This window comes from Oryzias latipes, chromosome 20 (assembly GCF_002234675.1).
Source record: "Oryzias latipes chromosome 20, ASM223467v1".
NCBI classification, from domain to species: Eukaryota; Metazoa; Chordata; class Actinopteri; order Beloniformes; family Adrianichthyidae; genus Oryzias; species Oryzias latipes.
Window position 1 is genome coordinate 17893490 of NC_019878.2, and position 22145 is coordinate 17915634.

Consider the following 22145-nt stretch of genomic DNA (forward strand, 5'->3'; position numbering starts at 1 on the left):
GACCAAACCGAAACTGCTGTGAAATCAGTTTTGATGCCTTTGACAAATACAAATCAAATAAAATAAAAACTGGAATGTTGTGTGGCAAGCTTTTTATTAACCAAATATAGTTTAAAAGGTCTCCTAATTTGTTTAAGCTTGATTTTGGGGTTTTAGATGATGAAAAAAGCTTATATCAAGCTTTGTTATTAACCAAATCCTTAAGGCTCTGTCTTTTTGGTCTTTAAACCTTATTTATCTCACAGGGAAAAATTTACTCATCGTGGTAACTCAAAGAAAAGAGACAAGTGCTACAATTACAGCTCACGAGATATCAGATTAAACAAACAAATGAGTAAATAATGTCATGTAATAATAATGTAGTTATTTGGTTCGCAGACTTGACATGAAAGCATTTTAAGGAATTTTGATCCAAAGACCTATGAGTCATTACAAAATACATTACAAAAGACGATAACATTTATACCAGTATCTATTATAAAAGTGTTGATTTGTTGTTTTAAAAATATTGATTGGAATATTTTTGTTTTAATCATGCATTTTAAAAGCAATATGGTTGGTTAAAACAGTACAGCCCTATAAAAAAATAAAAGATATGCAGCTGCAACAATTAAAAATGGGATATTTAGCATGAAAACGTGTGAAAATGTATAAATTCTCTAAAGAAAATAGATAAAAATGGTTTAAATACAATGCTGCAAATGGATAAACGCTTCAGGGCAGAATGCAAGGCAGTTTCCTTTTACAGATTACCTGTAAAACAAGTTTGTCCTGTTCGTCTTGACAACTTATAGAGACAGTTGTCTGCTATAAGAGCCAGCCATGTCTATGAAAACCAACAAAAACATGGCACTGAATTAATATTTCATAATGTAAAGATGAGATTATTCATTATTCAAGCGCAAACTCTGCTCTCACCTGGTGGGGCAGGGTCAGGCAGGGATGGGTGATAAAGACCATGTTACCAAACAGGCTACTGGGGCAAAGTCTTCCTATATAACATCTTTATAATTATAGAACACAGTTGTAAAGAAGAAGTTAGTCATTCTCTTTTTTTCCATCACTTTTGAACAATAGATATAGCTACATAATGCACCTCCTATCTATGGTGATGTAAGTTTCACTCATGTACACGTGCGATTGTGTAATAAAAGCGCTGCTGTTACAAAACCAATTCCTTTTAAATGAGAGCAAGTCCCTCCTTGGCACCAAGCCTCTTAGGTTCATCTAGTAAATAAAGGCAGATTTTAGACATTTCTCTTCACTTTTCTGCTGACTTCCTCTCTGAAAGGCTGAACTGGAAGCAATGGGGGAGCACAACATCAGCCTTCTGGTTGCCATTGTGCTGTCACTGATCGTCTACATCATCACAATGGTGTTTTCTGTTCTCGCTGGACCTGGGATCTGTAAGTCTAACTTTTGTTGTCATGTTTCACTATTTGATTTCAAACAAGTAGGACTAAAGTTGCCAGATGTAAACTTTAGATTGTTTGACTGTATGCTCTGTCATATCTGATTCTGTGCCACAGATCCATTCTTGTACAGCACCAGTAACGTGTCAAATGAGTTTGTGACCCAGATCACACCCTCCGGTTGGACCTTCAGCATTTGGGGTGTCATTTATATGTTTCTGGCATTAGATTTGCTGTACATCCTCTCTGGTCTCTTCAGAAAGTAAGAAGAAGCCACGAGAACATAAAAAGCAGCCTATAAAAATGTTTGACAAAGTCTACATTTCAGTTCGTCTCATGTGTGATGTGCAGGAACACCTATGGTTACGTGTACTGCAGCCCCGCTGTGCTGCCGCATGGATTTTTCGGGGCTTGGTGCCTAAATCTGGCGATCAATACGGGATGGCTGTTTCTGTGGGATAGACGGTAAGTTACATTAAACATCAAGACAACATTTATTACTTTAAATTATTGACAGAGAATTTCCAAATCCCAGATTATCCTTGCCCCTTGGAACTATTTAAGTCAAACGATCCAGAAACATATTATTTAATGCGCTTAACTGAAACTTAGATACACATAAGGGATAATAACAGTTTTGTTGTGTATTGTTTTAACCTTATTTTTTTACAGGATCATGCCTGCTGCCCTGGCCTTCCTCATCCTCATTGCCCTCACAAATTATGCTGTTATATTCTTCTCCTGCTGGGGGCTTAGCAAGTATGGAGCATGGCTCAACAAATACCACAAAGTGGACCTGTGGCTCCATCGATTGCTGGTTAGTTGATGAATGAGCAGCAGGTTTTTATTCCCTACTTTTACAACACATCTAAGTCTTTTCTGTTTCACAGATTCAAAATGGTGTCGCCATATACGCCACATGGACAACCATAGCTTCCTTAATCAACCTAAATATTGTGTTAGCGTATGACAGCGGTGTGTCCAGTTCCGACGCCTCCACTACTTCCCTTTCCATTTTGACTGTGGTGTTGGTTGTATGGTGAGTGGAAACGATGGACGAATAAAATACTGGTTTCAAAAGGAACAAGCAGAGACAATGTGTCCCTTTTTCTCTCAGGTTCATCCTGGAAAACTCTGTCCTCGACAAACACGTGAGGTTTATTCTCTCCATTTACCCTGTTGTGATTTGGGCGCTGACAGGCGTGTACACAAAGACCTACAATCCTGCTGCTCCCACTCGCAATAACATCTTTGTTGGTGAGGAGAACAAATCTTTTTATTTAAAACTCCGCAATATTTCTTATTTTTTAACTTTTATTTTATCTCCACCACAGTTTCCTTGCTGGGAATCTCCTGCCTTTTGTTTGCTGTACGTCTGCTGCTGGTCGCCTGGAGACAAGTCAAAAAGCCGCTGTACAGGGATGTAGACCCAGACGTCATGACTCCAATGGAAATAGCAGAAAAGCAGAAGACGTTTTTCATTTGAGATGTTTGGTAAAAAAAAAAAACATAAATTCATTTATTGTGTTTCTGATAATGTTTTTCACTTGTTTTGCTGCAGAAGTCAAAAGTTTCTATTTAATATATGTTTGTAAGTGTTGTGATAAATGGAGTTGTAAGCTAAGATCTTGTCCATAGAAATACAGCTGTCAAAAAACAACAACAATATATAATATTTTGATTGTGACATCCACTTCAAAACTCAGTTAATTATAAAACACAATAGCAAAATCCCATTCTTCCTCTCATAGATACTTTTTGTTTTTGTCTGTCTGTTCATATTTCTGTATTTGCTATATTTCTTTAAATTAAAATATTTAGCTCAACAATTTGACTGGTATTTTACTGCTATTCAATCCATTTGTGAATTATGAGTGTATGGTTTTTGTTTTTCTATAAAAAGGCAAAATTAATTGTCAATTATTCATAGTAAAAATGTATTCATAATTTCAACATTTTTGGAAAATTGCTCTTTATTAAAAGTCATGTTCCAACTGCTGAGATTTTAAGATATATATTAATGACATAATCAATACATTTATGTTCATCTGCCTAGCCTGAACAGCCCATACAGAATATTAAAAACGTTGAAATTCATGAGATTGTACAATATCCTACGGACTAAACGACCCACTCAAATGTGTTTGATGTCATGACAGTATTTCAAAATAAAATTATTTAACTGTTGGAAAAGGAATAAGTTTATTTCAAGCTAAAAATACTAAAGAAGTCAGACAAAAGAGATGTATATCTATACATAGATATTTTAAACTTCAGATAATTGCTTAATCATGACATGATTGAAAATTTCTAAAATTAAGAGAAATACGTTTACATCAATATACATCCGCATACATATAGACATATTTGTACATTTACATACAACGCATGACATTCATTAAATGTTATGTGGGTCAAAAAGAGTTTTTTTTTTGATTGAAATGAAGTGGAAGGAATGAAAATGAACTTATACATTCCCACACTTTATCAAAGACTTAAATGATCAATATAGATTGGAAACAGCCGTTTATTGAACTATTCGCAGGTTTCCTCTGACCTGCCTGGTATTAAAAAAATAATCTTGTCTGAAATAATCTCAAAGATAAGAGAGATATGTTGTCATTGAGTTGACAACATTGAGTTTGAATGATACCATAATGAAGACTGAGGTGAAGAATGGGCGAGGTTACCTAAGATAGACAGAGATGTGTTTTCTTAAATTGACAAAAAACAGAAAATTTACATAATTGTACTGTGAGTTGCAAACATTTCTTATTATAAAAATGAGGGGCAATAACAGTTCTCAATATCTCAAAACAGCAACATTTACAAAAAAACGGATTTAAATGAATAAATATTTGTGGGTTGACTATTTTCTCTCCATAATTTGTTATTTCTACATGTATTGAAACAACAGGGACATTGCTACAAAAAGCAATACTGAAGTCAGTCCAATGTAAGGTTAACAGGCGCTATTTTCTACCTAAGGGAAACATTGTTGGTGTTTATGGCTCTGTGTACTTAGGCTGAATGTATAGACGAGATAAAAAACACGTGGCTTCCTCCTCGTGCTCAGCAACAGCTACTCTGCAGTATATAACAGCGTCCTCCATCCCCTGCCCACTTACCTCGCCCCGTCACACAGCTGACTTTGCTCATACAAAGGGGGATTCACACAAGGTATGACATCTCTCTCTGCCTTAACCATGTAAACTCTGTTTTTATTCAGTTTAACTAATCTAAATTAAATTGAACGATAGATTGAGTTTTTTGTGTAATGTGATTTGATGATTTTTGTACATAAAATGATTCATAAAGGATTAAATGATTGAGGACCCCCTTGAAAACGAGATGATACATCTCAAGGGGCTTATCCTCTAAACAAATAAATTGAAATAAAGACAGCCAAAAACAGTTGAGAACAGTCAGATTAAATCATCTTTTTCTGTGAAAAACAGCCTGCATTCCAGCTAAACAGCCTCTTTGTTTCTATATAAATTGTGATTGTTTGCAGCAAACAGCGATGGGAAAGCATAACTTTTTCCGCCTTGGTGCTGTTGCCATCTCCTTTGCTTTTTTTGTCATAAGCCTGGTGTTCAACGTGCTGTCTGTCTTTGGAGCTGGTAAATTTAATCACCTTTTTTATAAATCTTTTACAAATAAGAAGCATCGCGAAAATTAATTTTTGTTTTTTCCTCAAAGGTCCCTACTTGACCACAACGTCCAACGTATCTGCAGTGTTTGACACGCAGCTCACACCATCAGGATGGACCTTTGCCATCTGGGGGCTCATTTACATCTGGCTAGCAGCAATGAATGTCTACATCGTTGCAGGACTCTTTAGAAAGTCTGGAGCACTTTTAATGTTTTAATTCTTGGAAATATTAGTAAAATCATGAAACTTTCATGTCATTACTGACACAAGTAGAATTCAAACATAACAGTTTGAAGAATTGATCAATACTTTGTCTTTCAGAAATGAATCCGGCTATATGTACTGCAGTCCTCCCGTGCTGCCGTATGGATTCTTTGTTTGCTGGTGTCTCAACCAGTGTTTCAACATTGCTTGGCTTCTTGTTTGGGACAGAGGGTGAGAGTGTCTTCTACTGTGAAGTGAAGCAAAAAGATTTACTGCAAAAAAAATAAATTAAAAAAACTAACATTTCCAGTTTCAATTTCAAACAGAATGATGATCCCTGCCCTGGTTTTTCTCATTCTGATCGTTGCCACAAACTACTCCATGATATTCTTCTGCTGTCACGGACTCTGTGTTTATGGAGCCTGGCTCAAGAAATATTGCAAGAGAGATCTTTGGCTCCTTCGTGTGTTGGTGCGTGCGACTAAGATGAAGTAAAATGTGCATGGGTGAAAAAAACATCTATAATTCCTTCCATCTAAAATTTAGGTTCAGAATGGTGTGATGGTCTACACCACATGGACAACCATAGCAACCCTCCTCAACCTGACCATTGTCCTGGTTTATGATGCAAACATGTCTCCAATTGATGCTGCCACTATTTCCTACTCTCTCCTGTCTGTGTTGCTGGTTGTGTGGTGAGTTTGCTCTCAATGAAAAAAATATTTATATATTTTTAAATGATGTGGAGATAATGATTAAAGATACAATCATAGGTTTGCTTTGGAAAACTCCATCTTTGATAAGCACATGCGGTACGTCCTCATCACCTATGTTGTTGTGATCTGGGCGTTGGCGGGAAACATGGACAAAAATTACGATGCCAACTCTCCTGGTCGAATTGGCATCTTCATTGGTAAGAGAGAAATCTCTGACTTTTTTCCCCCTAAATTGATCAAGTATGGCACAGCCATCACACATATACTGCCATAACACTCAAATAAAAAAAAACTCTTCTAAAATTAACAACTCCATTTCCTCCCACAGCTGTACTGCTGGCGGTTTCATGTGTACTGTTCGTCGTCCGGATTATTCTGGTGGTTTGGAGACACTTCAAACATCCACTTTACGAAGACGCCAGTCCTGAAGCCATGGAAGTGAAGGAAATTTCAAAGAAGGACAAAAAAATATTTCGTTAGGCTTTTTTAATCAAACGTCTGTGTTGGGGTTGACAATGAGGTCAGCTGCTAATCAGATTTTTAAACAATCTTACACTCTAAAGCCAATTGCAGACATCTCCAATATTTTGTAAATTATGAAATATCCATTTTACATTTTTGTATTGCAGGTTTATTGGATCACAGCAGACGGAAACTGCATAGCACTGACTTGTATCATATGATGAGTTTATAACAAAGAAAATAAATTAAATGACATTTAGATTATGAAATAGTAAAAAAAAAGTAAATATATTTCACAATGTTATTATTTTGGTTTCTAAAAAGTGGATCTTTCGTTTATATTTTAGAATATTAAAAACCACAAAAGAAAGCAAAATATTGTAATGTAAATATTAATGTTAACTTTTTCATTTTACATAGATGTTCAACCAAGATAAAGATATACAGTCTAGCTAAAATGCAGTTGTTCCTACACATGTTCCTATAGAAAATATTTAAATGAATAATTTTTTGTTATTATGTAAAAATATAATATTACAGTCTGTTTTAAAATGAAATTCAAATTTTTATTTTCTCACAAATAAATTTTCTATTTGGTCAAACAGATGCAGTACTTTCTTTTAATTTTTCTGTTTTCATGTCATTTGATATGTGAAAAAAAAAGTATTTTTCATTTCAAAAATAAATATTCGACCACAAGTGGCCGGGATAGGCTCCGGCAGCCCCGTGACCCCGAAAGGGATAAAACGGTATAGAAAATGAATGAATGAATGAAAAATAAATATCACAAGTAGCTAACACTCAAGACTGGACAGAGAGAGAATTGAAGCAATTAATACCAGTGCGTACAAATCAGAAAATATTTCACTAATGTTGTGTTTTCATTAAATTCTGCACAGTAACACCCAAAGATCCACAGGTGCACCACATGTGTGCAGATTTCTTTTGAGCCATTAATAAGTTGTAAAACCAGACTGGCAAAAAGCAACTATTAGAAATGGTAATGGAGAGCTATTAAAAGCACTGTTAGGGAACTGTTATAAGTTTTTTATTTTTTTTATTTAAATTTAAAGGTGGTGCTCAAAAGTGCACTAAAAGTGCCAGTCAGGGCTAGTCTGGACATAAATAAGTTGTTTAAAGTCGTTTAAATGATTATTTAAATAAAAAAAATCGTGCACATTTAAAACGGATGTAGTTTTTTTAATCTAATCCAAAGCGCCAAAAAATTATGACCATTTAAGTGTGTTTTTGGCAGTTTGTCCTCTAAAACTGTAGGTGGCGGTAAATCGCATAGTTGCTCTTGACAAGAAAAGCAGAAGAAAAATCTGAACTCGAAAATATAGTGCTTTGTCCCTGTGCAATATCTTCCAGGCGTCAAGTCTGTTGCATATATCGTTTTTTTGGCTTTTAACAGCTATTAAAATTAACTAATTTATTCATTGATTTCATTAACACTTTCATATTTTATATTTATGAAAAATAGGTCATTTATTACACAGTAGGATTGCAACGAGTGTGCCTGTAAGACTAAGCACAGGGTAAACCTTGGACAGACGTCAGGAATGCGCGGGTTATTTACAAATGGCCACAATCGCCATTGTTTTGCTAACGTTAGCCGTTGTCCAAATTTAAGTAGCATGGAAAAGGCCACACTTTTTCACGCTTTCCTGTATTTATTGCCAAACTTGGCTTTTGCGTTGTAAGCCAAAATACGTTGGATAGACACAGAAACTACGTAGATCGGTTTGAAAACTAATGTTACCCGGACTTTAAGGTAGCTACAGACTGAGAGACGCGGGTGTTACGGTACGACCTTTTTTTAAAATACGAAATGGAGACAAAGTATCCCACCATGGTAGGTTACATTTTCATATCTGTTTTATGTGCGAGTGTAGATGGGCAATGAATGCGAGGTTTGGGATTGATAAAATGCTAACTTTTTTTTAGAAGTTTCCCATCCACACGATGAAATTCATTATAGCAAATTTAATTTAGTAGTTGTCAACTGCTGTTAACTTTGGTATTTTTCCCGAAATCGTCTTCAAGTTATTTCCTTCATTTTAAACCCCTGCGTTAAGTGGCTGGTGTGTAAGTTATAACAAATAATATCATTCCGGACATCCACACAATAACATAAAAATGTACGTTGTTGCTCATCAGTACAAGTCCTTATTGGTTTTCTTCAACAAGCTAACCCGTGTTTAGATTATAATAATGGCTTTTTTCTTTCTTTCTTTAGTCCTAAAGCAAAAATCTATTTCCTTTTGTTGTGACTCAGTCCAAACGTCCATCTTTTCAGAGGTCCACCCGCTGAAATGAATTTATTAAGAATAATAATCAATTTTCTGTTCAAGCCTAAAGAAAAGCTAATATTGAATGTTAGTTTTCCTGTAAATGGCATAAAAAAACTATTCATTAATGCAAAGATTTGGTTTTGAGACTAGTCTTTCTGAGCACTCAAGTGTTCTCTTTTTGTGTGTGTTTCTTTCCATTATAAGAGCTGCATTATAATATGGACAGACATTTATGTTTGCAATTCTTCCCATGGTATTCCTTTCTAGTGATGTATGGGCATCTTTCACTGCCTCTTTTTGGATTGATCAAACTAAATAAGCAGATTTTGACATGAGTTGTCTATTTGTTGTTTTTCAGAGAAGGCCCAAGAGGAAACTCTGCTATATTACAGACAAGGAAAAGTACGTACACACATTTAGTTTAGATGTTTTCCTAGTAACCATTTAATGTTTTTTTTTTTACCGCAAAACCATCTGGTTTTATTAACCCTTGTGCTATCCTAGGCACTTTAACATTGGGAGTTGGGTCATGTAGACCCACTAGACAGTGCGCTGAACCTTTTTTCTTCAATGATTTGTAATCTTCACTGGTGTCCATGGATTACATGAAATCTTTCCACTTTTATCCACCTTTTTCATGCTAGAGATAACATGTCAATGTAAGGGTTGGGTCAACTGGACCCCATAGGATTGCACAAGGGTGAAGTATTCTGTACATGGAAATCGACAGATGGTTTTTGTGACTTCTGCTGGTAAAATACACATTTTATTTGTATTCTACCTTAGTACTTAATGTAAAAATCTTCTTGTAAAATAAGTAATTATTAATTGAACAATATCAAAAGGTCAGTTTGTAAATTCTATTGTTGATATTCCAGGTTTTATAAAAAAAGACACTTTCACTGTTTTTTTTTTAAGAGAATCAAAGCAATGGGAAATGCCTTTGACAGTGGTGGATGTTGACAAGCTATTTGATGACATTGGTAAGTAAAACCCAACTACTATAAACTGTATTTTATCATTTTGAAAAATTCAAATTGTTGATAAACCTTTATGTTCAGATTCATGCTGGACTGATCTTCAGCCTCCGGCTGCCTTGCTCGAGAGTTCTGATACTGAGGCAAATCAGAGCGAAGCACATGTATGTTCCGTTTATAACGACAATTGCAATAAACAATGAACAATGTTTGAAATAAATGTAAATTTGTTTATTTATAATTATAAAGGTCTTAAAAATTCAATTTTATGACCATTTTCTTTAGCAAGGTGATCAAATAATTTATGTTTTTCTATCTTCTCAAGTTAAGTTACTGTAGATGTTCTATTCTTTTTATAGCTTTCTTAAATATGTTACTATTTAATGTTCAATTGCTGAACATGTGTTTTCAAATTCTCCAGAGCTCCAAAGAAGACGACAAAAGTCTTTCCCCAAGACCAGCAAGTTCTAAACTGGACATTGGTAAAATGTTTAAACCGTTTTTCTATTATTTCAAAAGTTGTTTTGTCAAAATGATTTGTGCCACTATGAGATTTAATTTCAAGTTTTCATGGGAATTTTCTTTTGTTTTATTGCAGATTTGAACTTTCAGTCTGAAACGCATGGGCCAATAAAGACCTCCAGCCCCATTGAACGAGATATGGGTGTAGAAAAGGATGACAAAGATGAAGAGATAACTGCATCCCCAGTTCTCTTTAACTGTGAAGATGAGGTGGCAGAGGAACCTCACAAAGTACCCCCACAAGAGATGCCCAAGAAAAAGGAAATGGGAATGAAAAAGTACGGACAATATTCTGAAATTGTACTTCTTTAATCAGTAATTAGTCTGAAATGATGAATTCTACGCTTTTGACACTATTTTCCTTGTCATTCGAAGTACTGAAGTTGATCTGGATTATTTTCAAAACCAGATTGCTCTGACTACTGCATATGATATTAAAGAAGAGACAAAAATGTCAGAGTAAATTTGTTTCCTTTTAAGAGAGATTTTGAATTGTAACGTTTACGTGTTTTAAGCCAATTCTTAAAACCTTTTCAGTTGTTACTGTTGTTTTTATTGTTTTTTTTTATATTATGACATTTTTTGGTTCAACAGGGGGCAGGGAAATACTCAGCTGCGTGATCCAGCAGTGAGTCAAAGGTCTGCATCGGGTGTTTCTGTGAACACACAGCGAGCTGGTGAGATACCCTCACAGGTTGCGAGGGACAAGACTGCTTTTCTGGAAAAGTTTAAAGTCGATACACAGTCAAGTAAAAAAAGGTGAGTCAATACGAACTAACTTTTCTCTGTGACTCCAAGCTGAAAACGTTTAAAAAAAAACTTTTTTTCTTTTCTTTTTTTGTATAACATTACTAAGAGGTTTTGGGTCTTTGCAGTGTGAAAAAAGCTCAGGTGGTAGCTCCGCCTCCTCCTGATCCAGAGGACGACTTTCTGATTCTGGAAGAGGATGCTCCTTGTTGGTTTTCCATCCCAAGTAGAAGTGTCTCAAAAAGAAAACAAAGGCAAAGCTTGACGACCAGTTCTGCTAATTTAAGCTCAACAGACAAGGGGACGGTGGAAATCCCATCAGAGATTCCACAAGAAAAACGGGAGCTGGAGAAGAAGAGCGACCAACTGGAAAGCCTGGCTGTTGATCAAAAAAACAAGAAGAAGAAAGGAAAAGAGAAGACACAGAAATTGACTAAGAACGGAAAAATAAACGATGATTTGGCCAATTATCAGGATTTTCCTGCAGATGACTTGGAACAACAAGAAAAAGAGAAAAATCTGCAAAGAGTTGCATCAAAAAAGCGTCTCAACACTGAAGTTCAGTCTAAAGACAAAGCCAATGAGGAATCGGACAATGAAAAACCCTCAGAGAAAATGCAAACCACAGGAAAAAAGTCCTCTGACAAAAAGAGCGCGAAAGATGGTAAAAAAACCACCAAGAAAAGCATTGAAAAAACGGCAAAGGAGGCCAGTAAGCAAACCCAGGGAGGTTTGCTTGAGAAGGATGTAGCAGATGTTGGTTCCAGAACGAATAAAATGCAGAAGGAAAGCAGCAAGGAACCCACAGAAGACCTCAATTTACTTACAGGTAAGTACTTTCTGTTAAATTGATAATTCTTTTTCTGTCAAAAATTATTTTTTGCTGCAACCATAACTGATTTTATTAAACACATTAACTTCAAATTTTTCATCTAGAGGTTGTTTTGTTTTGCCTCTTTAAGCTTCTTAAAATGATTGGCTGCTAATTTGTTCTGTAAAACTATACGACATATTTTTAGTCTTTGGTTTAAATAATAATAATAATAGAAAAACCTCTAGAAATGTCTTTTTAAGCTTCAGTTTTTGCCATTGGATCTGCAGCAACAGCTCTGACCTCAGCTCATGAAACCATTAGGAAGACTTGGAGAAATGACAGTAAAACTTAATTCCTTTTTTAAGTTAATTCCTCTGGCAACTTTACGACATCCAATACTTTACTTTATTTTCAGTAGCCTCTGAACTCACGGGTGAGTTTCAGGTCACATTGGCTGTTTACAATGACACGAAAGGCACAAGCCCCCATTAGAAAAGAATTACCGGTAACGTAAAAGTTACACAAGGTTTTTAGCTTTGAGATTTTTGGTTTCAAACAAACATAACAAGAATTATAACCCATAACTGTGAGACCCCTTGGATTGTTTTTGAAAGAGGTTTATGTGATGAATAAAATGAATCTCTGACCATCTGTTGGACCAAGCGGTAAACATTATATGATTTATATATTTTTCTCTCTTGCAGATAAAGAAATTGTAGAATCAAAGGAAAATAAGAAAAACAAAAAAATGCAGCTCCCAGTTGAGTCTGGAGGAAGTTCATCTGAAGACACTCAGAGGACTGAAAGAAGGAAAAGAAAGCCGGTTGGACAGTGGTGGTTAGGATCAGAGAGATCCGAGGAAAACCCAAACCAGCAGCCGAAACTGAAAAAGTTAAAGGATATTAAAAAGCCAAGTACAGCGTTATGTTCCCCCGCGGAGGCCCAGAAACACCCTGTGGGACATTTCAGTAAACAAAAAAAAGAGAAAAAACCAAAACGAACCAAAAAGACACAAAATGCAGAAGAGGTGGAATATGCCACAAGTAAAGCAACAGGCATGGAGCAGCAGGAGATCGCAGAGCAAAACCTGGATCAGGTGCAGTCGAGTCCCTTGATGTGCACACCCAGTCGCAAAGCAGGTAATTCTGACAACGTTTTAAAAGTCTAAATCAGGGGTCCCCAAATCCAGGCCTCGAGGGCCGGTGTCCTACATGTTTTCCGACCAATCTGCCTGTGAAGCTCCTAATTGGCTAAACACACCTGATCCAGATAATCGGCAGCAAATAAGGCAGGGCTTCTGGGAAAACCAGCAGGACACCGGCCCTCAAGGCCTGGGTTTAGGGCCCTCTGGTCTAAATTCTATGATTATGTCATATATAAAAGAAACTAATGTTTTTTTCTTTTTTTTTTCTTGAAGGAGTTCGAATATTTCAGAAGGTCTATAATGTGTGCAGTGCTAAAACGTCGACCCCATCAGCGGCGTCCAACGATCCGCTCTGTGAACCGGAAACAGGAAAACGGAGGAGGAAGGCACCGGGGGACTGGTGGGCAGTTTCCAAGTCTGACGATGATCTGGAAAGGATCTCCTCTAAGCCTCATCCGCTTTGTCCCAAAGAGCCAAAACCTTGTAAGGCAAATAAACAATCTAAGCGTAGCAAGCCTGCTGAACCTGCTGTTCTCCAAAACGGAAATGTGGCAACCCCGGTAAAAGCAGCAGGGGGAGCTCTGGAGCCTCTGCGGTCATTTCTGTCCCCTCCAAAGAGTGTCAGACGCTCTCTAAAGGACGCCTTCCCTGCAGCTGCAGAGCCTCGACACGATGTCTCCTCACATTCTGCTGAGGAATGCTTTCCTTCTGACTTCACAGCAGGCAACACATTTGATAAAGACGTAATGAGCGAAGAGGTGGGTAAAAGCACAGCCACGAGGTCCAACCACAAACCTCAACCAAACCCGAAACGCCAGTCAGACACGTAAGTCAAAGTAGGAATTACTCAGTAGATCTCCATTTGTGCAAACATGACAGTTCGTTTCTAAAACTTGATCACTTTTGACAGGTTAAAAGCTTTACAAAGTGGACCCTCCTCCATGATTGCGATGGAGCAGTACGAGGATAATGACAACATGAGTATGTGCTTTAACCATCTTACTTCTGGAGGTCTGACTATATTCCCGCACAGGCTGGGGCCACATAAATTATTTTAGATGCCAGTCGAAAGGCAGTGCGATCAATAACTATTAAGAAGCTCAGTCGTTGTTCTGAAAGCAAAATAGCTGCAGGGATTTTTGCAGTTAAAGAAAAGACACGCACTGCGTGAGTTCTGGAGTTTTAGAGTTTTGTCTGGTAAAAGACCTGTTTTTATTTATAGCTTTTGTTTGAGACTTTGGACATGGTGGTTATCAGACTCGTGGCTAGGAGACGTTATAGCTCAGAGAGGAAATATGCAAATTCCCAATTAAAAGTGTTTTGGAGTAAAATTTTGAAATGATTTGTTCACTAAAATGTGGATTTGCTGCTCTCACGTTTTTAAATGTCGAAGAAATTGCAGAAAAAAGAAATAGGAATCTAGACTAAGTAGGGCTGCACGATATGAGGAAAACTCGCGATATGCGATATTGGCGATTAATATTGCGATAACGATATAATTTGCGGTATATAAACAAATAGCAAAACAACCAAAAACATAATTTCCATTTCACTGCAACAGTTTAAAAATTATACTCCAAATGACCCTTGTCGACGTGGGAGGCAAACATCTAACATAAAAAGGCTCATCTGATTGATCAACAACGTAAACGGGTCCTTCCGATTGGTTAAATGCATAAAGGGATTTATTTCATTTGTTCAATATTTCAAGCTGCCGTGAGTTTGTTTTAGTACACTTAAGGTAATCATTTATTGCGATTTTTGACATCTTTTGCGGTATGCATATTGCACAGCTTGATGTTGCGATAACGATAAATTGCGGTATATTGTGCAGGTCTAAGACTAAGTGATTTTTTTTTTCAAATATTTAACTGAAAACTATTTGTTTATTTAGACCAAATTAATTATTTCTGTATTCACTGTAGCTTTTAAAGACCCACTCCCACCATCTTTTGCTCTATTTTTAATGTGTTCCAAGTGGTGTTTTAACTACAACTATGCCGTTTTTTTAGCCAAAATCTAAGAACTTCTCAATTTTTAAGATGGTTTCTGCAGTAGTTCCGCAATAAGCCCCGGAGTTGTGGGCAGGACCATCGGCCCGGAGCGACGTTGCCCCTCTTTCCTCTCCCTGTTTAAACCCCCCACACCCCAAATCTAATATTACTGGTGCAACAAAAATGGTGAGAAATATAGGAGCTACCATCCGCACAGTTTTGAGTCAGATGTCAGCTCAGTCCAGGAAAACAAAGACGATCATGGATCTATTTGTCTGCTAGTGGATGCATCAGAATGAAGTGGAGCAGGGAGCTTGTGGCTTGTGTACTAGTTGATGAGTTTTTCACATGCAGTGGTCATGTGTCCGACTTTCAAAAGTCATTGAGCATTAGGAGGTCCTCCTGTGGGAACCATGAAATGCTTTGGGTTCCTCTAAGCAAATCCGTGTAACGTGATCCATCTGGTCCATCATGTCTGAGGATCCTTTACGAAGGCTGCACAGAAAACACGACTGCTGGATTTTCCCCCTCTGTGATTATAAAATGGATCCACCAAACCGATGTAATATTTGTTTTCCCTCTTCACTGAGGAGTGGCTCTGATTCTCCTTCTCTAAAACAGAACTTCTTTTTCTTTGTTGCTTCCAGTTTAGCCAATAAACTAGCTAAACTTTTCCATTTATCCTAATACCAGGGATATGTCTGATTTATGTCTGATGGACTATAAATAGGCAGACCTAAAATGTTTTCAAATTGGATTTCTTTTGGCCCGTCTGTGTTCTCTACATTCAACAAACAGAAATGGACTGAAATTAAATTCAGTGCAGGAATCATTCAGAATCCAAACAAAAGGAAAATACAATGAAGGGATTGAATGTGGGCAAACATTTCATTTAAAACAAGGGAATTAATCAGTGGACAAATCCCAAATACTTAGTCTAAGTTGGAAAAATGAACATTGTGGTTATGAAAACCCAGATTAATAACTAACATGATTATCACTGGCAGCTTTAAGTGTGAATGCTCTCTTTTGTGGTAATGCAGCATTTTGGCCTTTTGACTGGAAATCTAGTTGACATCAGAGTCAAACAGCTGTTGGTATCTCTGTGTTTACATGCGGTGTTCTCCTGTTGGTGTCTCAGGTTTGAAGTCATCCCATCTGCGGCCGGCGCTCTGTGTGTCGGATCTTTGTGCTCCTCCTCTCAGACCGCTCGCCTTACATCCAAAGGATAAGGCCAACCTCAATGAATGGCTCCAGGCGCTCTGGTCCACCACGTCTGACAGTAACCAAACCTTTATTGATTGATTTATTAATTATATAGTCAGTCAATGCTTGACAGCATTTATATCTAAATATACAGCACAGACCAAAAGTTTGGACCTGCCTTCTCATTCATTTGAATGAAGGCCGGTGTTCTAACCATCACTGTTTGGCATTAGTTGTTATGTTCTTTGTATTCTGAACATAACAACATTTTCCTCTAAGCCAAAGTGCTTTTGGAATCCTCCTGGCTGATTGTGTAGTTGAATATTTTCTGACCAGAGTTATGGCTGGACTTATTTGCCCGTCATTTCATTGCAGATGTTGCTGCAGTCACTGCGGAGCACTTTGAGTGGTTTTCCTACCAGGACCGAGCGCTTGGCTTCCAGGTGGATCTCAACAACGGCTCCATCTGTTCTGGAAAGATCCTGCTGGGCTCTCACATGAAGAAGCCCCTCTGGGTGGATCACAGTGCGACCACCGTCAGTGAACTACATCTCCTTTATAATATTGTGATGTCACTTCTTCGTTTGCTTAATAAAAATGTTTTTTTTTTAAACTTTTAACAGGTTTTCAACGTATTAACGAGTACAGTGAGGGTTAACGTCAACTCCACCGTGTTCCGCCTCAGACCCGGACAAAGCTTCATTGTCGAGTGTGGTAAGAAGATTGGTCTTTTATGTGTTTTAGCAAACAAAAAGCAGCATTTATTATTCAGGCATAAATGTTTTGTCATCTTCTGAATTCTTCTTCTTTTCATATTTCTGCAGGGCAAGCCTACAGCCTCCAGAACCTGAACTCAGAGCCAGCTGTTCTGTACTTTACCCGGATCGTAGCAGAAAGTTCGGACTGAAACTGTAAACTAGATTTTTGTATAAAAGCCCAGAAAACCTCAATGCATAATTTCACTAGTTTTTATTTCAAATATGAATTGTGAATACTTTAGTATTTGTAATTTTTATCCAGCTTAGTAAATCTGTCTTGTGCTTCAATTTATGCAATTCTGTAAAAAAAAAAAAGTGAAGAAAAAAACTTGTAAATAAGTTTCTGCTTTTGAAGAACTTTTTTTTGTATTTATTTGTCCATTTTTAACATTTTAAGTTGGAAAAAAACACAATCTGGTCTGCAGTTAAACCAGATTTAATTTGGTTAGAACAACAATATTTTTATCATTGCTATTTGTTTTTTTTTGGTTGGATGTTAAAATTTGTGGGAGAAATTGTTTCGCCAGCATAAATTAAGTTTTGGATAAAGTAAAAGTACAAACATTTTAGCAGCCATACCAAAATGTAAAAAAAGGGCTGAAAAAGTTGTAAAATAAATGTTTCTTTATTAATGAATCTATATTTACATTTTTGTTCTTCTGATGGTTTTAGTTGCATTATTATTATTATCTATCCTCCACTGCTTACCTGTATTAATGGCACCTGTTTGAACTGGTTATCTATATAAAAGACACCTGTCCACAGCCTCAAACAGTCACACTCCAAACTCCACTATGGCCAGGACCAAAGAGCTGTCTAATCATTGGTAATTCAATGTGGAATGAGCTGTGAGCATGCTGCTGCTGCCATAAGATGCTAATGGGGCAAATAACTTCAGATTAGTCATTGCTTTAATAATCATTTGTGGCAGCCTTAACGTTTTCAAAGTTTTCTTTAACCAGTTAACTGGGGATTTAAAGTTAAAATTGGTTAATTTAGAGCAGGCATCTAAGAAGTTTATTTGTTATTTCTTTTCATCTCGTTGAGTTCTATAATTAGTCCAATGGAATTTGAATAAATCTGTGGGTAGTTTTAAAGAATAATATTTACAATTTACCACAACTCTATGGGGAGAAAACCTTATTTAACCAGTCAAGACTAGAAATATGCCAATCGTAGGATTGAAAACGGCAACCGTAAGATGATTTTTCCTCTCTGAAGTAGAGATCGATATATTATATAGTGATAGACATCTTTTGTATAAAATTGACACGGACGAACAAAATTCAGTTGTGACACAAATGGGGCTGGGGAGTAATTCAGTGTTGAACTTCCATCTGTTGTATTAACCCATGTTGACATCAATGTAACAGAAAAAACTCCATCAGAAATGTGTTCTGATGTCCGCTCCGGTATAGCCCACATCATTTTCCTTTAAGAAGAAACGGGTCTGGGTTCTTGTGTGATAAACATTGCCATTTTATGTTAAAAAAAAATCATATTTTAAAAATATTTTGATTTTTTTGTTTAAGTCTTGAGTTCAGTCTTTTTCTCATCATATGACCAGTTTCAGTTTTTCCATCACCTCATCTCCATACGCACCTGAACGTCTCATTATATCCCCCTCAGAGTCAGGATCTTTTAACTTTTTCAGTTAATAGCTAGTGAAATAAAGTTTTTATAAATGTTTTTATTTTATTTTTTGCTCTCAATAAAACACGTTAAAGCTACCTTTATAAAATTTAGACTCAGCTTTGTGGTTTAGCAACACATTAAAGCTTTTATCTCACTCCTGATTAGATCATGGGAGCAAATGTTCAGCTTTTAAATGTCATTATGGAGTAAATGTCTTGTTTTAACTGAATTAAACAGTGGAAAAGAGTTTCCAGATATATTTATTTTAAATATTTCTAAGCCAAAAGTTGAGCTACTCTGAGATTAAAGACTTTGCACCCAAACATTCAGGTGTCATCAGCTCTAAAAAGTCAATGAACACAAAATTAATTCTGGTTTTTGCAGTGCAGCTGACTTGTTGCCGGTGGTAACGAACAGACTCGAACTGTGAACAGGAGAACAGTGAAGTGTCTCCTCATTAGATATGTGATCATTAATCATTTAGGAGTGTAGTGTTGTGGTTCTGCAGCAGTTTGACCTGCCTCAAGGCAGGGTCTCCTTGAGAGATGATGCTTGGACCACCAGAGTATACCCAGGAGGAAGCCCCCCCTAAGTGAATTTAATTATTTACCATGTCTATGACGGAATCTGCCGCCTGTAACACAACATCTGTGAGTCATGTCCACAGGATGCCTGGATGAACTGCTTGTGAAGGATTTTGTTTTCATTTCAGTTGAGAGGCTGTGGATTAGGGCGTATCTAGAACTCTGGTGGATTGTGGGGATCCCCGAAAGCCAAGCGATGCAGCACTTCCCAGTGTTTTGACTGCGAAAAGGACAGTGGATGGAGCCTTCCCCGAGCATGAAAACATTCAACAGGTCATTGTGTTTAGCCTTTTGATAAAAATCTGCAATAAAAGCGTCTGTGCTGGATGTGCGAGTCATTCAAAGAAAAATCCACAAAATGTTGTTTAGAAGAACTGCTAGATCTTATCACAATATACCAAGTCTTGCTGCCAGAGGTTGTAAGATTAGACAACCAGTATTTTTTCCCAAAAGATTATATCTTTTAAATTAGTAAATTAATTTTGCATATTTGCCTTAAGAACTTTTGGACTAATTAAATGAGCTGCAAAGGTCTTGATAAGCTGTAATAGCACATTAAGACCTTAAGATCAATTTATACAATCTTTTTCCAAATTAATAAGTATTTATGGTAACAGTACTGTAAAATATAAACCATGGTTTTACCTAAAGAGGATATTAAGTTTGTGCTCGTCCACATTTCAAATATTTGTCATGCTGCTTAAATCTTGCTTCACATGAACAGTCATTTATTAGTCTTCCCCCTCAGACGTGTAAATAGGGACGAAGATCTATGTTCTAAACTCCACCAGCTGACATTTACATCTATTCTCCAGCCAGGGAGACAGAGCAGCGAGCTGCAATCTGAGTGTTTTTAAGGATGGGGGGCAAACAGAAAAAGGTCTTTTTTTCTGTGTCTTCTGCCTTCCGTTGTTTTTATTTAATTTAAATAGGAAAGTGAAACATTCAGATGTTTACTCCTGAGAGTTTGCCCAACACTGATCTTAATTAAAAACCCCACAAACCAAATGCAGTTACTTAAACTGCTCTTAAAAGAGTAATGAAACCACAGCATATCACACCAAAGTCAGTTTTTTGAAGGTTTTAAAAATGAAGATGACGTTTTAACTCATTTCTTAAATAGTGAACACTCTATAAAAATCAAATATAATGTATCAGATGTGAGCATATGCGTTAGAAACAAAGAAATGCGTGTGAATTTCTTATGTGTACACTCTATAAAGGATATTCAAGTCTTGTTTGACTTTCTTTTCTTTGAATGTATCATGTTGTGTTGTTGCCCAGCATGGAAGCAGAAAAAAGACTTGTCAGGGACAAACTACTTTCCTAGTGATCAAGCACTCAGGGTTTCATAAATCACACTGTATTTGTCAGCTTTCAGCTTTAAAAGGAGAAGTTTCATTTGGTCAAGCAAAGGCTGAGCGGGTTTTCAGTCAAAAATCCTGCTCTTGGAGCAGATTTCACACATGAAGCATGACTTCCTGCCTTTGTTGGGGCTCTGATCATGTGCTGGCTGCACGTTGGCTTTCAGCGAGTGTAAAAAATGGTTGCTCTGCTCCAGGAGCCTTCCTTGTTATTCTTTTGGGGTTCATGCAAATGACAGGAAGTAGACTTTTAATGTTTATTTGCATCTGTTGCACAAAGGCTTTTATAAACTCGGAAGACACATTTCTAAGTTTTCTAAACCGGATGTACCTAAAACCTGCATCTTAAATCAAACGACAAACAGCCCACCTCCTCCTGCTCCTACTGAGCAGCTGCACCTCCTTTGTGTTGTTTGATGTCGTGCTAACTTCCTTTTAGACACGCTGACACAAAGAGGGACTTTGAGTACCTTTGACTCATTATCCACAGGAGTTCCTCTGAAACTCAAATGCTGTTTAGATCACAACACAGCAAATGATCAGCAAATGAAGTGGAGAGACACCATCTGTGTCCACTCACACTTTAGTTCAGAACACCAGAGGCTGAAACTCATTTTTCACTGTTGTATTGATGTTTACCTTTGAAAATTGCTTAAATCTGGAGCTTTTTCAGAGCACTTGACATCTTTCTGATTATGGGATGCATCTGTTCAGGGTGGAGTTCTCCAAACATCCACAGCATGTGGAGGCAGATTCTACCACTATCTAGTTTTCCAGACAATCATGGAGACTAGTTTACGATTTTGTAAATGTGTTATTGAAAGCTTCATGACAGAACTTACTTGCAATGTGTGCAAAATGTAAACACGGTTAATAGATAATCAGTGGTCAACTCTGACTACTTGTATATGGCACTATAAATAAATAGAAAATCACATTATTTACTAAAAAACACAATAAAAGAACGAATGATGTAAAAGTTTTCTATGTATTTAAAGACTCACTACATTAACTTCTAATGGCATTTTTCTGACGATGGAGGACATATACAAAGAAAACAATCTCAAATTGCATTGCATTTGATAACTGTAAAAATATATATATATATATTTTATCAAATGTGTTTTTCTGATTTATAAAAAAATTCAAAATTAGCAACAGATTTATTTCAGAGAATTTTGGTGCATCTTTGTTCAACTCTGGATAAAATGGATAAAAAAGACCCAAGGCTATAAAAAAAACTGTTGCACTTTTGGCAATTTTTTAAAAACAAAAATTTTCCAGTGTCAAAAAACTGAGCAAACAAACAGAATTTGTACTCTAATCTAACCCGAGTTTTGCTCTCAATGAGACCCTCCATCTCATGAAAGTAATAGTTGCTCTGATGATCACTGTCTGCGAGAGCCTTTAAATACATTTAATTAGGTGGAAAATGTTTGGTGAGGATTTGCACATAGCAGGAATCCTTTTTCAAGCAAGCATCCACTTTGGATTCATGGGTTTTACAGGTCAAATAGTTTCTTAGTGCCACATTGAAGCAGAAATCTTTTGGATATTCAACTTTTTTTAAAGAAGGGTGGAAAAAAAAAAGTCATAGAGCAACGATACAGATACAGAATAATTTTTTCTACAAGATCTGGTTGACACAAAATAATGA

General features: G+C 36.7%; 3 protein-coding genes across 3 annotated transcripts; all 3 read left to right on the forward strand.

The window, feature by feature from the left end:
* Window positions 1-1191: 1191 nt before the first annotated feature.
* LOC101165601 lies at window positions 1192-3238 on the forward strand. The gene is made up of 7 exons (XM_004081073.4): window positions 1192-1406; window positions 1530-1674; window positions 1764-1877; window positions 2085-2229; window positions 2303-2451; window positions 2530-2669; window positions 2747-3238. Exons 1-7 carry the CDS (start codon window positions 1307-1309, stop codon window positions 2896-2898), a joined length of 945 nt encoding a protein of 314 aa, XP_004081121.1. The 5' UTR covers window positions 1192-1306; the 3' UTR covers window positions 2899-3238.
* Window positions 3239-3881: 643 nt separating this feature from the next.
* LOC101165850 lies at window positions 3882-7007 on the forward strand. Its single transcript, XM_011488955.3, has 9 exons — window positions 3882-4592; window positions 4927-5035; window positions 5115-5259; window positions 5389-5502; window positions 5598-5742; window positions 5818-5966; window positions 6045-6184; window positions 6316-6507; window positions 6617-7007. The coding sequence occupies exons 1-8, from the start codon at window positions 4443-4445 to the stop codon at window positions 6465-6467; spliced, it is 1104 nt and encodes a 367-aa protein (XP_011487257.1). The 5' UTR covers window positions 3882-4442; the 3' UTR covers window positions 6468-6507; window positions 6617-7007.
* Window positions 7008-7991: 984 nt separating this feature from the next.
* LOC101154908 (nucleolar and coiled-body phosphoprotein 1) lies at window positions 7992-17541 on the forward strand. Its single transcript, XM_004081277.4, has 15 exons — window positions 7992-8304; window positions 9102-9145; window positions 9662-9726; window positions 9805-9884; window positions 10142-10202; window positions 10319-10520; window positions 10837-11001; window positions 11118-11818; window positions 12508-12942; window positions 13221-13773; window positions 13858-13928; window positions 16083-16223; window positions 16523-16683; window positions 16771-16861; window positions 16972-17541. Exons 1-15 carry the CDS (start codon window positions 8281-8283, stop codon window positions 17052-17054), a joined length of 2877 nt encoding a protein of 958 aa, XP_004081325.2. The 5' UTR covers window positions 7992-8280; the 3' UTR covers window positions 17055-17541.
* Window positions 17542-22145: the final 4604 nt, after the last annotated feature.

Coding starts and splice junctions, on each gene's coding strand:
- LOC101165601 (XM_004081073.4), top strand. CDS start 1,307: ATGGGGGAGCACAACATCAGCCTTCTGGTTGCCATTGTGCTGTCACTG. Junction 1,675..1,763: donor CTCTCTGGTCTCTTCAGAAA/GTAAGAAGAAGC, acceptor TGTGATGTGCAG/GAACACCTATGGTTACGTGT. Junction 2,452..2,529: donor ACTGTGGTGTTGGTTGTATG/GTGAGTGGAAAC, acceptor TTTTTCTCTCAG/GTTCATCCTGGAAAACTCTG.
- LOC101154908 (XM_004081277.4), top strand. CDS start 8,281: ATGGAGACAAAGTATCCCACCATG. Junction 9,146..9,661: donor TATATTACAGACAAGGAAAA/GTACGTACACAC, acceptor TTTTTTTTTAAG/AGAATCAAAGCAATGGGAAA. Junction 11,819..12,507: donor AGACCTCAATTTACTTACAG/GTAAGTACTTTC, acceptor TCTCTCTTGCAG/ATAAAGAAATTGTAGAATCA.
- LOC101165850 (XM_011488955.3), top strand. CDS start 4,443: ATGTATAGACGAGATAAAAAACACGTGGCTTCCTCCTCGTGCTCAGCA. Junction 4,593..4,926: donor CAAAGGGGGATTCACACAAG/GTATGACATCTC, acceptor GATTGTTTGCAG/CAAACAGCGATGGGAAAGCA. Junction 5,967..6,044: donor TCTGTGTTGCTGGTTGTGTG/GTGAGTTTGCTC, acceptor ATACAATCATAG/GTTTGCTTTGGAAAACTCCA.